Source organism: Oncorhynchus mykiss, chromosome 15, assembly GCF_013265735.2.
Source record: "Oncorhynchus mykiss isolate Arlee chromosome 15, USDA_OmykA_1.1, whole genome shotgun sequence".
Lineage (NCBI taxonomy): Eukaryota > Metazoa > Chordata > Actinopteri > Salmoniformes > Salmonidae > Oncorhynchus > Oncorhynchus mykiss.
The window spans coordinates 48,146,364-48,164,461 of record NC_048579.1 but is presented as its reverse complement, the minus strand read 5'-3'; the positions used below and the strand labels follow the sequence as shown (position 1 = coordinate 48,164,461).

The following is an 18,098-nucleotide window of genomic DNA, read 5'->3' as shown; positions in this document are numbered from 1 at the left end:
GTTTCAGAATGATAACTTCCAAAATGACATTTATCATGAAGTCACCCAGGTGTCCCACACAAGTAGCCCAAATGTACCCAACTGGCCAAATTGGTGAAGTTATACATTTTGAATGGAATAACTATATACAAAATACCAAAATGGTATTCTAACACATGAAAAAACATGAAAAAAATATATACATATTTACAAAATAACACTTTAAATATTTGGAAGACCCTCAGTCCTCTACACAATATTATGCTGCTGATGCCAGGTGCCATAGCACATCCATGCCTGCAGAAATACATTTGGTCAGATGAACACCACTTGTGGCAGGAGCTGGATGAACCAGCTTCAGTGGGGGATGGACACGTTGGCACTGGGGGCTGCCATTCGGAGTCAGTGTCACTGTGAAAGAAAATGTTCAGTTAGAATAGTTTCACATATGAGCCCTGCATCAACAGGTATAATAAACAGATATATATATAGAGTACAGGGAACATAAGGTTGAATATATTATTATAGACCTGCTAGATCTACTGTCTCATTTATATTATGACATTTCAGCTAGATCTACTGTGTCTATTATATTATGACAAACCAGCTAGATCTACTGTCTTTATTATATTACAACAGACCAGCTGTATCTACTGTCTCCATTTCACTTTGGCCATTGTTGTAGGCCTGCCCTCCCCTCAACAGCCTCAAATAGGCTATTTCATTTCACAAATAATATTTTATATTATTAATTTCAAACAACGGCATTAGCATGAGAAGAACTTACCAGTCTAAAACAATGTCCTCTCTGTTAAAAAAAATATTCCTCCATTTGGGAATCGCTAAATGAATCGTGCTCGATCAATTTCTTCTAAAAGTGTGTGTACATCTGTATATCTAGACTTAGATTGAGCTTTTCCTGACTTAGTCGCCATACTGATTGATATATAAACAGCTGAATATGCGCTTTACCAAAACAATGCTGTGCACAACATGCGTTGCTCCTTCCGGTATGAATCGTCAATGGCGAATGAACCTCTTTACGCAGGAGTTTACTACATGGGTTGGTCTTCCAACACATAAACATTACATATTGCCATTTACATCAGCTCATTGGCTATCTACCCAGCTAGATTTTAAGACGATCAGTGATCATTGTGTGTAAAATACAGTCAATCAACGAAACAGCGGGCAAATCATTGGTGCACAATGATGTCATTACTTGTCTTCAAATCGGTTTCTTTCAGTCAATACCTCCCGCGAAATCACCCATCAGGTTTGGTTGTGTTACAAACAAACCAGTTGATTGCAATGAATCCAAACATGACTGGAAAAGTCACGTTCTGTGTGGGTTATTTACCTGGAATGTGTCGTCGAAAATGGAATGAGACTGAATTCACAACACAAGCGGTTCACAAAATGTTTCGTGTTAGGCTATAAAAATGGATTTTATCAAACAAAAAAACATTCATTGTGTAACAATGAGCATTGGGATTGCAAACAGAGGGAGATCGTCAAAGGTAAACTATTTATTTTAATGCAGTTTGTGATTATGTTACGCCTGTGCTGGTTGAAATAGTTGTTTTTATGGGGCTCTATGCTCAGATAATCGCATCGTATTCTTTCGCAGTAAATCCTTTTTTAAATCTGACAACGCAGTTGGATTAGCAAGATTCTAGGCTTTCGAAACATGTGAGTCACTTGTATTTTCATTAATGTTTAATATGACAACTTATGTAGCGAACACCGTATGTTGTCGAATTTTATCCCGCTATCGGGTTCAGTGCGCAGAGAGGTTAACCAAGTTTAATTCTGCCCAATTACTTCGCTACTATGGCCTATTTATTGCCTTACCTCCTCATGCCATTTGCACACACTGTATATATACTTGTTTTTCTATTGTGTTATTGACTGTACGTTTATTTATTCCATTTGTAACTCTGTGTTGTTGTTTGTTTCACACTGCTTTGCTTTATCTTGGCCAGGTCGCATTTGTAAATGAGATCTTGTTCTCAACTAGCATACCTGGTTAAATAAAGGTGAAATAATATATATTTAAAAAAAAGGGTCTTTACAGCTGTAATTCAGACAGCCAAACATTTCTCACCACCACAGGTATATATATCCCACTTAAGACACTCCTCCTTCTCTCCAATCCTTACATCTTATGGTTCCACAGGAAGAGGGTAACCGGATACTAAACTCTTATTACTCCCTTCGTGGGATCTGACCTCACCTCCTGACCTCAACCCCTCCTTCGCCTAGTCCACAGATGTCCATCTGCCTCCCCTATAGAAGTCCTTTGATCTCCTCCCGTCCACCCAGCACATTCCACAGCCACTCTGTCTTTCTACAGATCTCACTCCTTATTAATACACTAAGCGTCTGATCTATCCTGTCTCAAATATCTCAATGTTCAACATTTCGAATCCAACAGTGTAGTGTCGTGGCGTTATGCTGACATTTTGCATCCCCTTGTTGTCACATTTATTTAACATGAGATCATGTTTTCACATGTGCTCACACAGTTGATGTCACGTATAGTTTCATGGTGTTACGTTGCTTCGCATGTTTTGTGTAGATTGTTGACCCCACAAATGTTTTTACATACATTTTAATCCACTTTGTAACACAATAAAATGTGAAGAAATACAATGGGTCTGAATACTTTTGCAAGGCACTGTGTATAACAAGAGAGAAATCGAAATAGGACAGAAATTAAGTTTCGAAAGAACTTGTAAGAGGTTTTTAGTTTATAGTATGTACAACGGTCCTTCAGGTGGGAAAGGGGGAGATAGAGACAGGTAGGTAATAGGTGCGGCCTGTGGTTGGAAAACTATTCATAATAACTCACATGGGAGGAATACTTCATTGGGATCTTATATATTGAATACTGCATTAATAACATTGAGAGGATGGTAAATATATCAGGGCTTTGGTCGAACAGATCTAGCAGCAAAATCAGTTTCACAAATAGCGACCAATTCCTACCAATGTACTGGGGCTTGGCTTAAGACTGTACCGAGTTGTGGCAAAAAAAAATGTACTTGTTCATTCGACAAGTCACCAAATACCACAAAAAACACTTCAGGTGGATCATGGGCATGGCACAATACAGGATCAAAAACCATTTGTTTTGGAAATCTCTCTGGTATCTCAGATGGTGCTCTCATTGTCCCTGTCCAGGTCATCTTTGTTCTTAAAGATGCTGACCATGGCATGTCCATTGGGATTGTTGTTCCCATTGGCCTCCAGGGCTGTAGCCTTGGCCTGGCTTCGCAGTTCCAACTTCTTCTGCCGCTTGGACAGTTGCAGGTACAGCACCCCCCACAGCAGGTTGGCCAGGCCGTACAGACAATAGACCAGACCCAGGAACGTTATTCTACGGGGGTAGAGAAGGGACAGAGGTTAGAATAAAGTCCATCCATCCGTCCATTTATCAGTTGAGTTCAGTTGACTGTACCTGAATGCATGTGAGTCGTAGAATCTGCATGCTCCTTGACCCCCACATCGCTTCAATCCCCACTTCAGACACGTCCTGTCAATCAAAGCTCCAAAGTAGATAGGGGGAGGGATTCCACCTGCAAACACACACACAAGTTACTGAAGTGTTTCACTTTCTCAAGTTCCTCAACCAAAGAAATTGAATGAAAATAGAACATTTTGAGAATGTTACACAAGGTTCTACGATTGTTCATACCCTCAACCAACGTATCTTACTTACCCAGAGTTCTGCCTATCAATGTATGCATCCCAAGAGCCAGTGATTTTAAATCTGGGTGTATAGATCTGAAACAAAACAAAAGCAACACATTGAGGGTAAACAAAGTTTGCAAACAAAAACAATACAAAAGAGATTCCAATCACAGGTGGGCAGTTTCAGTTGTGTAAAGTTTAAAAGTTCTACTAGTTTTTGGGGGTATCTGTACTTTACTATTTACATTTTTGACAACTTTTACTTCACTACATTCCTAATGAAAATAATGTACTTTTCACTCCATACCTTTCCCTGACATGTTGAATGCTTAAGACTGAAAATGGTCCAATTCACACACTTAACAGAGCACATCCGTAGGTCATCCCTACTGCCTCTGATCTGGCAGACACTCAGAATCATGTCTGAGTGTTGGAATGTTTGCTTAATATAAGGAATTTGAAATTATTTATACTTTTACATTTGATACTTAAGTATAATTTTGCAATTACCTGTCCTTTCAATACTTAAGTATATTTCAAACCAAATACTTTTAGACTTTTACTCAAGAAGTGTTTTACTGGGTGACTTTCACTTTAACTTGAGCCATTTTCAATTAAGGTATCTTTACTTCTACTCAAATATGACAATTGGGTACTGTTTCCACCACTGGGCAGTTTCATCCATCCTAATGTCTTGTCTTACCTGAGCAAGACGATATATCCAGATGTGCCCCCGCAGGCAGAGACGAAGGCCCCCAGGACAGTGACAGCCATGTAGAACTTAAACATCCTGTCACAATCACTCTTCCTGGGGCACTGTCCCAAGATGGCGGACATGTTGGTTGGTGGAGCCATCAGCCCCCCCTTCAGCTCCTGCATACATGTGCAGTTATGGAACTCCTGTGGAACAGAGGAAGGAGAAGATGGAAAAAACAGAAGGAGAAACAGTGACTTTAAATTCATCAAAGTTGGCTATGGGTTTGACCCACAAGGGTGCGCAGGTTTTGGCTCCGGCCCAGTACTATTGCAACGGATTGTGTGGTATAGTATATGACATTCCGAAGTGTTCGCTGGAGTTCTACACTCATATGTTGTCCCTATGGAAACAGAGACCTCTGTAACAACAGAGCGATGTGTTAATGTGTTAATAAACAAGGCCGGAGAAGTTGAGAGTAACTCAGAACACATTTAGACATTTAGTCATGAGATGTCTTACCATCTCCTTGCCTACGCCCGTGGAGGTCTGGCAGCCAGCAAGACAGGGGGAGGCATAGGTGATGCCATTTCTGGCACACACAGGGTCCCAGTGTTTCAGGGAACAGGAGCAGCCCATGTTACACTGAGATAGCAAGCTCTCCTGCTGGTAAGACACCTCTGTAGCCCTGGGGTATAAAGGTAACAATGTAGCTATGAGTCAAAAGTGTGACAATGTATTGTGTTTATTGTTTTACGCGGCAGTCCAGTGCAACGATAATGAACACAAAGATCAAAGTTTGTATTTTGTTATCTTATATTATCTAAATCAGTAGCAATAGTAATAGTCAAGCAAAATCTGATTTTGTAGCAATCCAAGCACACTGTGCTTCATGCCTTCTCTTAGAATCACTGTATAAATGCTAAATCTCCAGATATTACATTTCTACAAATTCATTTACTCTATTTACGCAATATGAACAACAGTATTAACCCACTTCTTGGGTTGTCACACTGTAGGAAGTATTGGATGAGCAGGAGGCAGGAGAGGAACTAACCCTAACCCTAACCTTTACAGTGCTTTCAGAAAGTATTCCCTTGACTTTTTTTCGGATTTTGTTGTGTTATAGCCTGAATTCAAAATGGAATAATATGAACTCAGCAACAAACAAAAAAAGTGCTCTCACTGTCAACTGTGTTAATTTTCAGAAAACTTAACGTGTAAATATTTGTATGAGCATAACAAGATTCAACAACTGAGACACAAACTGAACAAGTTCCACAGACATGTGACTAACAGAAATGGAATAATGTGTCCCTGAACAAGGGGGGGGGGGGGGGTCAAAATAACAGTCAGTATCTGGTGTGGCCACCAGCTGCATTAAGTGCTGCAGTGCATCTCTTCCTCATGGACTGCACCAGATTTGCCAGTTCTTGCTGTGAGATGTTACCCCACTCTCCCACCAAGGCACCTGCAAGTTCCCGGACATTTCTGGGTTGAATGTCCCTAGCCTTTACCCTCCGATACAACAGGTCCTAGACATGCTCAATGGGATTGAGATCCGGGCTCTTCGCTGGCAATGGCAGAACACTGACATTAATGTCTGGCAGGAAATCACACACAGAAAGAGCAGTATGGCTGGTGGCATTGTCACCGTGGAGGGTCATGTCAGGATGAGCCTGCAGGAAGGGTACCACATGAGGGAGGAGGATGTCTTCCCTGTAACGCACAGCATTGAGATTGCCTGCAATGACAACAAGCTCAGTCCAATGATGCTGTGACACACTGCCCGAGACCATGATGGCCCCACCACCTCCAAATCAATAATGGCTCCAGAGTACAGGCCTTGGTGTAATGCTCATTCCTTCGACGATAATTGCGAATCCATCACTCCTGGTGAGACAAAACCTTGATTCGTCAGTGAAGAGCACTTTTTGCCAGTCCTGTCTTGTCCAGCAACGGTGGGTTTGTGCCCATAGGCGACGTTGTTGCCGGTGATGTCTGGTGAGGACCTGCCTTACAGGCCTACAAGCCCTCAGTCCAGCCTCTCTCAGCCTATTGCGGACAGTCTGAGCACTGATGGAGAGATTGTGTGTTCCTGGTGTAACTTGGGCAGTTGTTGTTGCCATCCTGTACCTGTCCCGCAGGTGTGAAGTTCAGATGTACCGATCCTGTTCAGGTGTTGTTACACGTGGTCTGCCACTGCCAGGGCAATCTGCTGTCTCTCCTGTCTCGCTGTACCGCTGTCTTAGGCGTCTCACAGTACGGACTGTGGCGTACAGCTGGTCAGCCACCAGGGGGAGACTCGTCGAGGCCTGGTAGCAGATGGGGTGTACATCATGAGGCGATGGCTCCATCTGCTGGACGTGCCAGGTCTCGACGGGCTCCCCAGCCGTGACTAATTGGGGTTGATTGGGAGCTTGTGAGTAATCAAGGACGGATTGCTCACCAGCTGTGCAAGGCCCATAAAGCTGCCAGAAGGGCAGTACACAAGGGGACTGGGGGAAGTAAGGTGACTTCCGTGTAGTTGGAGACGGTGCCCGAGCGGAAATGAAGGAATTTGAGTTTGTGTGCCAAACAGGATACAGCAAGACCCGGAGCCCAGAAGAAGGTATCCCGGAGAGGGTCTCATGGGGGAGACCTATCCTTTTCTTTTTTGAACCCTAATTTAAATAAAACACCCTTGAAACTGAGCTAATCCTTCTCTGTCTGTGTCTGAACTGGGTAAACGTCTTGACCAAACCCCCTGGTCTGCCACAGGACATTGACATTTATTGCCCTGGCCACATCTACAGTCCTGATGCCTTATTGCAGCATGCCTAAGGCACGTTCACGCAGATGAGCAGGGACCCTGGGAATCTTTCTTTTGGTGTTTTTCAGAGTCAGTAGAAAGGCCTTTTTAGTGTCTGTAAGCTGTTAGTGTCTTAACGACCGTTCCACAGTTGCATGTTCATTAATTGTTTATGATTCATTGAACAAGCATGGGAAACAGTGTTTAAACCCTTTACAATGAAGATTCGTGAAGTTATTTGGATTTTTACGAATTATCTTTGAAAGACAGGGTCCTGAAAAAGGGATGTTTATTTTTTTTGTTGAGTTTATATATACTTTTTACACACAATACACCATTATGACAAAGTCAAAACATGTTGGTAGGCATTTTTGAAAATGTATTGAAAATAAATACAGAAATATCGAATTTACATAAGTATTCACACCCCTGAGGGAATACTTTGTAGAAGCCTCTTTGGCAGCTATAACAGCTGTGAGTCTTTCTGGCCAAGTCTCTAAGAGCTTTCCACACCTGGATTGTACAACATTTGCCCATTTATTCTTTTCAAAGTTCTTAACTCGTTCAAATTGATTGTTGACCATTGCTAGACAACCGTTCCCGTGTCTTGCCACTCAGGAACATTCCCTGTCTTATTGGTAAGCAACTACAGTGTAGATTTGGTCTTATGTTTTAGGTTTGTCCTTACGTAATGTGTTTTATTGGATTTGTCCCCAAACATAATGTTTGTTATTCACAACAAAAAAATGAATTGCTTTGCCACATTTTCTGCAGTATTACTTTAGTGCCGTGTTGCAATATTTTTTATTCTGTGCAAGCTTCCTTCTTTTCACTCTGTGAATTAGGTTAGTAATGTCGAGTAACTGCAATGCTGTTGATCCATCCGAAGTTTTCTCCTACCACAGCCAGTCAATTCTGTAACTGTTTTAACCTCACCATTGGCCTCATGGTGAAATCCCTAAGCGGTTTCCTTCCTCTCCGGCAACTGAGTTAGGAAGGACGCCTGTATATTTGTAGTGACTGGGTGTATTGATACCCCATCCAAAGAGTAATGAATAACTTCACCATGCTCAAAAGAGATATTCAAGGTGTTTTTTATTTTATTTTTTTATTTACACATCTACCAATAGGTGCCCTTTGCGAGGCATTGGAAAAACCTCCCTGGTCTTTGTGGTTGAATCTGTTTTTGAAATTCACTGCTTGACTGAGCGACCTTACAGATAATTAATTGTATGTGTGGGGTACACTATTATTGCAGGCAAAGTAAGTCTATGCAACTTTTTATGTGACTTGTTAAGCAAATCTGTACACCTGAACATATTTAGGCTTGCCATAAGAAAGGGATTGCATACTTATTGACTTAAAGACATCTTTTCATTCCTATGTAATTTGTAAAAATGTAGAAAAACATAATTCCACTTTGACATTATGAGGTATTGTGTGTAGGCCAGTGACACACAATCTCAATGTAATCCATTTTAAATTCAGTCTGTAACCTAACAAAATGTGGAAAAAGTCAAGGGGTGTGGATACCGTCTGATAGCACTGTATGTTACATGAACTACAGTACTTACCCTTGATAGGTCATGGTGAGGCCAGCCACCTCTGAGTTGTCACACTGTAGGAAGTACTGGATGAGCAGGAGGCAGAAGGAGAGGAAGGAGGAGACGATGGAGAGTCGGGCGGCTCCCAGAACGCTCAGCTTGAACCGCTTCATCACCAAGCCTCCCACGATGACCCCAACTGCCACCGCAGGCAGGTTCATCGAACCTGGACAGAGACAGACAAGTCAAGTCTGTAGTACTTTATTCTCCCAAAAGGGGTCAAATCATTTGCCATGCAATCACATTTTAAAACATAAAACAGGCTAAATTGAAAGATTTGTAAAGACTGTCAGGAAAGTAGTTGAGCATAGATAGATACATGTGTATCAGCATGATTTCTAATGTCTGGCATGTGTATAACTAATGCATAGCAGAGTATTTTAAATGCACTGTTACTGCTGACAGTATAAGCTGTGTGGGAAAAGTGTTGCATGACAGTCATGTACAATATGAGCTAGATACTCGTGGACAAGTGGTGGTGAGTAATCAGGTTAGCTACTGGACTATCTAATAACAGTACAGAGTGCTTTTTTAGTTTAAAGTTGCTGCCCACACATGCACACACTTTTAGTCATGTTCATCTCAGTCACATGTTCTTTCAATGGCAACATGGCTTCGGCTCTCTTCTGAGTGAAGGAGAGAGAAGGAGAGAGAAAGTGTCTGTGTGTGCCTCTTGTACTGTTGCCGACCTATCAAGAAGATTGCCTTGGAGGGAGACTGCCCGTAGACCTGCTCCATGAACTTGGGTTTGAAGGTGATCATCCCTATGAAGCCATTGAATGCCACCACGGACGTCAGGATGATCAGCAGGTAGACTTTGTTGCTGAACAGCCTTTTCAGGGACGGCGCAAAATCTGGAAATAACAAGAAATAACAATTCAGAAAGGCATATCGTAGTACTCAGTAATGTCAAAATAGTTGGAGGCAGGGAAATCCAATGTTGAGCAATACATTGATCACTCTAGCATAATGTCATAGATAAGGTACAGTATCAGTATCCATATAAGGTACAGTATCCACCATATAATGAAATGTGGTCAATGGAATGTGGTATTTGTAATCATTTGGCTGTAGTCAGAGTCTGTACTGTCACTAAGTTGTCGGTCTTGAGCAACGCTTGGTATTATATCTCACAGAGATTAGTGCTTAAGTGGGGTTTGGGGTCTGTTAAGGGTCAGTGGTCAGACTCTAGATCAGGTTTGTCCAAGCTGTAATGTCCATCAATGATTGAAGACGATGCAAGAATTCCCCCGCCCCAGTTCCATTAGTCACTAGCCTCTTTCCCCAGCACCTAACAACTCTGGGATCATAGATTTGAAAGTATTGGACAGATGAAGGTTAGTTATCAGAAACACAACTTTGGGCAAGGTGGAGCCATTACTTTTTCCAACACCTACCCCACCCTCTCTGAAGCTAGGCGAAGGGACTAGGAATCCCGCAATACCTTTAGCCATGGCAGCCATGGTGACAGGCTGTGGTGCATCCTCCTCAGTGTTGTCCTCCGGTAGGAAACTGCCCTGCTCCGGCTCCACCTCTGGGGTGTCAGAGGAGCTCTTTGCCTGTATGTCCTCCTTCTGTCTCTTTTTGCTGGGGCTCTTGCACTGCTTAGCCAGAGTATTGGGGAGGAACCAAAATGGAATCCCAGCCAGGAGCATCAGGAAGCCAGAAACCAGGAAGCCTAACCACCAGGCCCCCACCCAGCGAGAGTCCTTGTGGTTGATGGAGATGCTCTCTGTGGGTAGGAGTGAGATACAGATGTGAGTGACTATGAGGGTGAACATGGTCAGTTGATCAGAAATTTCCTTAAAATAACTAACTGGGCTGCTGAATTCATATTCCATTATAATCTGAAATAATATCAATGTTATCAAGTAATGCTCAAAATGTGAAGACTCAGCTACATGGCTCAATTAGCTCTACAGAAATCCCTGGTAATCTTAGCTCTCTAAACACCATCATTACTACACAGCAAATTCTCCAGATTAATGAACACAGATTCTTACATTTAACACTGTTCCAGTGTCTATACGGGTTCACACTTTTCAGTGTTAAATTAACACTTTGCTTAGTGTAAGGTCTTGTTTGCATATTTTCCAGTGTGCCTTTCGAGTAGTTACCACCCATGAATGTATATGTTAGTGACAGAGACATGGTTGTTCATTGATTTTCAGTCTTGTGACCATCACCAAGTGAGATCCAAAGCGAATGTGTTTTCATTACAATCAAATTCTTTAAGACACTACAATAATGAGTGCACAAACATTAAGAACACCTTCCTAACATTGAGAACTGCTGGCCCATGTTGACTCCAATGCTTCCCACAATTGTGTCAAGTTGGCTGGATGTCCTTTGGGTGGTGACCCATTATTGATACACACGGGAAACTGTTGAGCGTGAAAAAGTTGAAGTGGATTTAACAAGTGCCATCAATGTGGGATCATAGCGTTCACCTGGATTCACCTGGTCAGTCTATATCGTGGAAAGAACAGTATGAAATAATATTTTGTATAGTCTGTATTTCATAAGGCCTAGTTTTACCCTAATACAGTGGCCTGAAACTCATGGTTTTACAGGCCACTTCAGGTCTGCAAGTCACATTATGCTGGCTTGCAAAGTCATGTGTAATTCCTATTGGAATCCAGTCAGAATGAGAATATCAAACATTTGGTATTGTTATTCACTCGCAACATGCATTCAGCATGATTTCTAGGGTTGGGAAAACAAAGATATGACAGTACCGAAAGCATCTAAACTTCAACAACCATTTCAGTAATGGGTGAAATAAGTCCAAGTAACAGATTGGATGAGGTTAGAAAAATGTACGTTATTTATATTTGAATTGCATAAAGTTAATTAATCAATCAATGTACATTTAAAAAAATACAGAAATTGAAACAAACAATTCAAAACATCACCCTATAATAGAGCATGCTAGGATATATGATAATGATGGGTGTGGTTTTGGTTCAACACTGGTTATTAACATCAACACCGGGGTTATTTTACACCACTGAGTGTTAATTTAACCTGTACAGAGTGAATTTAACTCCTGAATTAACATGAGAAATGTTCATTTGAAAAATCAACAAAAGGGAACACTGCCCAATTTGCTGTGTGGATAAAAATATACTGTTCTAGATAGATAGGATAATTATTATCTTAATGCAAACAGATTTAAATGTCTCTATGTTAAGAAATGACCTTCAGCACCCAAAAAGTTCCAACCAATGAACCGAGATGACCAAACCGTTCTGCAAACAAACCACACAAACAACTACCCTCTGACATGATTTAGCAACATCATAGAAGCTAATCAACTTCAGATTCCACCCAAATAGATGGATTAAATTCAAATAAATGAAAATCAAATGTATTTATATAGCCCTTCTTACATCAGCTGATATATCAAAGTGCTGTACAGACACCCAGCCTAAAACCCCAAACAGCAAGCAATGCAGGTGTAGAAGCAACTTAGTAACTAATAAATGAGGCAAATGCAACATGATTATTAGTAACACATATTCCGCCATAAATACAATATTGATGTGCACATAGAAATACATCCTAACTTACATAAAATAGACAATGTATGATTTGTTAATTCAAGAGTTGGTTACCTAAATCCACAGAGCCAATGTCCACGTAGATCTTGGCACAGAAGGAGCCAAACATGAAGCCAAATACAGGCCCCAGGATGCCAACAGTCTGTAAACACGCTGAGGCAGAAGAGACAGAGAGACTTGTTCAGATACAGTTCGAGCAACAGAAAAGACAGTAGATTCAACTGAAGTTAGTTCGATAGTTTGGCCATATTCGTTTGCCATATGGTTTGCTGTAGCTGATACATCTAAGTCAGCTATTGCTATTTGCAGGATGGCAGATTTTGATATGGAATGCCTGAAGAGGTTGTTTCTAACCAAGGTTTACACAATACAAGTGGGAGGTGTTGGGTGAAGTTGCCCCAAGATGCTGATCTTGGGTCAGTTTTCATTTCCCCACTAATGGTTCAGTTTAGGATTGAGGAGGGGAAGCTAATCCTAGACCTACGTCTAGGGGAAACTTCAACCGGGAGCGGTGTGGTATGGAAGGGGTTGAAGAGCTGTCGTACGGTATAAAAAGATGTTTACTACCCAATGTTGATATGGTACACCTGAAAAGTGTTTAACTAACCAAGGTAGATGGCAGTGTTCTCCTTTCTGGCGTAGTCGTCCAGATAGGACACTCCTAAAGGCATGACAGGCGTCTCTCCGATCCCTCGCAGCATGTTACCCAGGAATACATAGATCCACATGGATGAGCCTGCCTCCTTCTCACACGCTGTGGGAGCACAAAGCACGCTTTCTTAAATCCTGGGGGCTCAAAGGTGTGCATGTTTTTGTTTTTGCCCTAGCTATAAGACACTTGATTCAACTTATCCACTCATCAATCCTTTAAATCAGGTGTGTTAGGGCTAGTACCAAAACAAAAAAGTACACCATTTTGGTTTCGTAGGACCAGTATTCAGGAAAAAAAAGGCATACAATTAGGATCAACTTTCTTGTCCTTAAAGGTAAAATGGTCTTGAATACACAGTGCTGCTCCATAAAAAATAACTTGTGGCAATTTTTTCGATTTTTTGTACTTTTCTCTCCAATTTTGTGATATCCAATTGCGATCTTGTCACATCGCTGTAACTCCCCAACGGGCTCGGTAGAGGCGAAGTTTGAGTCATGTGTTCTCCCCGAAACATTACCCGCCAAACCACGCATCTTATTAACACTCGCCCAACCCGGCAGCCAGCTGCACCAATGTGTCAGAGGAAACACTGTTCGACTGACGACCAAAGTCCGGCCCGCCACAACAGTGTAATGAGCCATGCAAAGCCCAACCTGGCCAAACCCTCCCCTAACTCGGACGACGCTGGGCCAAAATGTGCGCCGCCCTATGGGACTCCTGGTCACGGCCAGTTGTGACACAGCCTGGAATCAAACCCGGGTCTGTAGTGACGCCTCTGGCACTTTTAACCTGTGACACACCATTTATCTGAGATTGGCACAGTGGAGGTTGGTAGGAGGAACTATAGAACAATGGGCTCATTGTCATGGCTGGAATGGAGTAAATGGAACGGAGTCGTGTTTTCCATATGTTTGATACTGTTCCATTAATTCCATTCCATGTATTCCATTGAGCCCGCAATACTGTATGTAGACTACAGTTCCCAGATGCAGCCAGACTGATGCTGCAGTGATGGTGAATGACTCGTTACCTGCTTTACTCGCAGCTGTAGACAGATCATTTATGACCAGATGACTCGTGTTGGCCAGACAAGGCAGAATACTTTCTGTCGAGTTTTCCTCAGGTATATGTGACAGGGTTGTTTCATATACATACCTGCATGGGAAAGAAATGAAATGTATGTTTCCTCTGTAAAGTGATACAGTGGTTCTGAGAAGGCACATGTCCCTTCTTCATACCCAAGCATTTCTTTGTTGTTTTTTTGTACCACTTCTTTAGAAGTGTTAAGAGTTTCTCTCAATTCTTTATTGTCAAGCCTCACGTTCAATTTACATGTATACACTATTCACAAATATAATCCGCCTAGAGATAAATAGTCAATAAACCCAATAAGAGGTGTACCCACTGTCCCTGGAAGAAGTGTGGCAGAGCCGTTAGGAAGGCCCCAGCAGCCATAATGAGACAGCCAATCCCTATCAGTCTGGGCCTGTGGAGCTTCGCCCCAAAGTAGCTCACAAAGGCTATCACCAGCAGGTTACCTGGTAGGAGAGAGAACAGAACCATGATATGGCCAATGAGTCATGTTTATGGAGCTAAAGTTAGAAGGCAAAACCTCACAGGGCACAGGCATTTACTGTTCAGAATCAAATCAACCCCAATACTTCTCGGAATGTATTTCTTAAATGATTGTGGGCAAAATGGTGAAAATTCCACCTAGCCCATTACAGGCCTTTAACTTTCGACCTTATTTGTCCCAGAGGAATTTCTGTTGTGCAGCAAGACCACACATAAAAAGAAACATGGTATGGTTAGGTGGAGGCCTTGAACTGTGCTGCTCACATAGATGTTCAGGACAAGTATATGGGGCCAGGGTTTGATGTCCTCTTGTAGAACAATAAACATCATCTATTGATTTCGGGCCCTGTGCAAACAAGGCCTTAGTACTAAGTACTTAGGACATTAGGCCTACCAATCTCAAAGCTGCCATCGATGACTCCTATAAGTGAGCTGGGGATGTCGAAACGTCTCTCTATCTGGGTGACAGAACTCTTCATGTAGCTTCCCCCGAAGGCTTTTGCGAAATACACAAAGGACAGGGAAATCAGGAACAGCTATGAAAATAAACACAAAGCAGAGTTAGATGAAGGCAATGTCCCTAGAGTCTAGATGTTGATCTGGGGCCAGATTTGTGTTTCTCCAGATTATAGTTAATGTTGGGGTTTGGGAAGGGTAAACTGACATCCGAAATCTACTCAGAGCACACAAAACAACATTGAAGGGTCAGGAAAACATGAGTATGGATTGTTTGACACCACTTGCACTGTCCTACAGTTGATTGTTCATAAGACAGGACATCTACTGTAATTCAAGAGAATCCTAATGAAACTAATAATACCCAGACACAGACAACAAGACTCATTTGACCCATTTGGAAAAGGTGTTGTCATCCAGCCATGTGCTGATATCTCTTCAGTTATGGGATTCATAACAGACCAAGTAACAGGTTATCGACCACCATAAGAGTCAGTTCTAGGGAATAACTTGAATAACTATTATTGATCTATGAAATAATGTTAAATAAAAATACATATAATAAGTGAATGTGTGTACAAACACTGCCTTTCAACCAAATATGTAGGTTGAAAAACTGCTTTGTCATTTTACAGGTCTGGCTGTTGGATGACTGAGCAAAACGTGTAACTCTTGTATCCACCCCTCCTGCTTCACCACCTTTTTGCCTATTTGGCCTCCCACACCTTCAGTCCCTTCAGTTCAGATATAGCTGTTAGTCAATCTGCCGTTGGTGTTTTTTCTTCTTCTAAAAGACCGAACCTGAGCTGTACAGAGAATAAACAACTACAGAGTTGTCGGTAAAAGGTCTGGGTCAGAGGCTCTCCGTGGAATACGTCTACACAATCACTGCAATCCCAGGCTGCCATGTAAAAAAAATCTTCCCAGCGTGAAATAGTTCACGATAGTTCTGATCTTGTTCTGATTGTGACGTCATGCTGTAAAATTTCCCACAGCGTGACAACGTTGCCAGTTCAATAGTTGCAAGCGCATCTCTTTATGTGGATGACTGAGCTCGTGAGGATGCTTCCCTCGCACACCTTCTAACTATTCTGTGGGCAAGCGCATTTGCTTCACACATCTGCCAATCAATGGTGACAAGGAGTATTGACACTGACCAATCAGAAGCGTGTTGAGGCATGAGGTCAGCATATAAATACCCAGACTTGAGCACCAAAGTTGATGTGAGAAGATATTTTTTTGCCACTACTTTTTTGATTGACAGTGCACATATTTGTTAGTTAGATAACTAAATCAAGGGCAAGGGAGGGTGAGAGAGAAACATCCGCATGAGCTCAGCCATCCACATAAAGAGACGCACATGCAATTATTGAACTGGGAACTATTTCACGCTGGGAAGATGTTTTACCTGACACAGGCGGCCTGTCAATACTTGACTTACTTAGTCGTCGTCATTCCTATATGGAACACAAGGCTTCCACGAGAGAATGGCACTATTCCTTAGTTTATTCCTGTCTGGCCAATACTTCAATCAGGCTTACTTCATCTTCTTGAACATTTACTTCTCTCTTTCCAGGATATGTATTTTTCAAGAGACACCAGTTAAGTTCTCCTTGCAAGCTCTGTGTGGACCACTATTAAGTTCCAAATGTTTCTTTCCAAGTACATCTAACTTGACTGTTTCTCTTCATCATCTACTAGGAGGCACACGTCCTTACTACCCTGAATACCCTGATGAAGACGTATTGAGGAATTAAAACACTGACCTTCAGTTTGGAGCAGCAAGGCACCCGGGGCGCCTTAGTTTCAACACTCATGATGACCTCCGCGGTTGACACAGGTACATGTAGAGTGAACCAGCGGACCTACGGGCAGACAGGCGGCAAGATCTGGGGTTGACTACTGTGATGCTCAAAAACCTTCCGGTAGAATCACATTTTCGTAGGTACACAAATGTCAGCGCAGCTACGCAGGTTAAGCATTACGTAATCATTTTCGCCTCCTGTTGTTCTAGTCATTATTACCAATTATCAATCAAATCAATCAACATACTATGTACAACACACACTTTCCAGCACAAGGACTGTTGTGAAATACAGTATATTGATTTTTAAAAAAAATACAAAAATACCAGTTTTTACCAGTTCAGTAGCAGAGGTCCCACGAGGAGATGGAGAGATGTGTTAGAGCAGCAGAGGATTTCACTGACAGGACTTTGGTTGAAAAGCAAACCTTTATCTTAAAGAGGCATTATTAGCCCAGGTAGTTTGGATCCTGGATGTTGATTGGCTGAAACTCTAACATCCATTCTACAGTAATCAGTAACCCGCCGGCCACCACTCATGTGAACTCTTTGATCATGTCGACATTCAGGTCGTCCCCTAGAAAAATGTGAGTGACCATGAGAGAGGTAGGGACCCAACCATAGGAATCCTGGAGCAGAGTCCACAAGGTTCACGGAACACTATGTCACAGACGCAAAACAAATAGACAAACAAACATGCTCACACATTTACACACAGAACCGCTGAACTCATGGAGAGAATATCATATGAGAGACTCCATGACACACCGTAAATCCTATCCTTGAGTCCTACTACTAAAAAACGGTGTATTTTACAAGCAGGTCAGGTAGAGCTAAAGTATCAGTCTTCTACAGACTTGCAATAACTAAGGTCCCTTTTCCTCCCTCGTGAAACTCATGAATGCTTTTCCAAGGCAGGGTGTAACCGTGCCTGTTCAAAGTCTTCCAGGCCTTTGTTGTAGAGTTTCCAAACAATGTCGCTCTCCCTCAACTGAGGATGGGACAGGAGGCTGTGGAACAATGGTTCTCAACCAGGGGAGCTAGAACACCTAGTGGGCCTTACAGAGTTCTGACGGGTCTCTGGAAAAGCATGGAAAAACCGTGAACACGCCAACATGAAAAACATCAGCAACAAGAACACAGCATTTTATGGAAGAGCAATGTTAGTTGTTTTAAGGTGAATATGTTATTGTTTAATACGAAGACAAAAGGGTTAGTTGACATTGTGCCAATTCATTTCAGTGGGGGTTTCCTCTTTAAAATGTTCTCCGAAAATATTTATAT

General features: G+C 42.0%; 1 protein-coding gene across 1 annotated transcript; it reads right to left on the bottom strand.

The window, feature by feature from the left end:
• Positions 1–2,577: 2,577 nt before the first annotated feature.
• On the bottom strand, positions 2,578–17,390 carry slco1d1 (solute carrier organic anion transporter family, member 1D1). The gene is made up of 15 exons (XM_021563406.2): positions 17,152–17,390; positions 16,777–16,875; positions 14,949–15,090; positions 14,385–14,517; positions 14,010–14,134; positions 12,935–13,081; positions 12,382–12,480; positions 10,209–10,496; positions 9,454–9,618; positions 8,735–8,930; positions 4,892–5,057; positions 4,379–4,575; positions 3,704–3,768; positions 3,443–3,560; positions 2,578–3,361 (listed from the first exon to the last, which is right to left on the bottom strand). Exons 2-15 carry the CDS (start codon positions 16,825–16,827, stop codon positions 3,136–3,138), a joined length of 2,118 nt encoding a protein of 705 aa, XP_021419081.1. The 5' UTR covers positions 16,828–16,875; positions 17,152–17,390; the 3' UTR covers positions 2,578–3,135.
• Between the last annotated feature and the right edge of the window lie 708 nt (positions 17,391–18,098).

Excerpts from the sequence above, each read along its gene's own strand:
- slco1d1 (XM_021563406.2), bottom strand. The coding sequence starts at position 16,827 with ATGAGTGTTGAAACTAAGGCGCCCCGGGTGCCTTGCTGCTCCAAACTG. Across the intron at positions 14,135-14,384 it reads CCACACTTCTTCCAGGGACA|GTATGTATATGAAACAACCC; the intron begins GTGGGTACACCT and ends TTTCCCATGCAG. Across the intron at positions 4,576-4,891 it reads CGGGCGTAGGCAAGGAGATG|GAGTTCCATAACTGCACATG; the intron begins GTAAGACATCTC and ends TCTGTTCCACAG.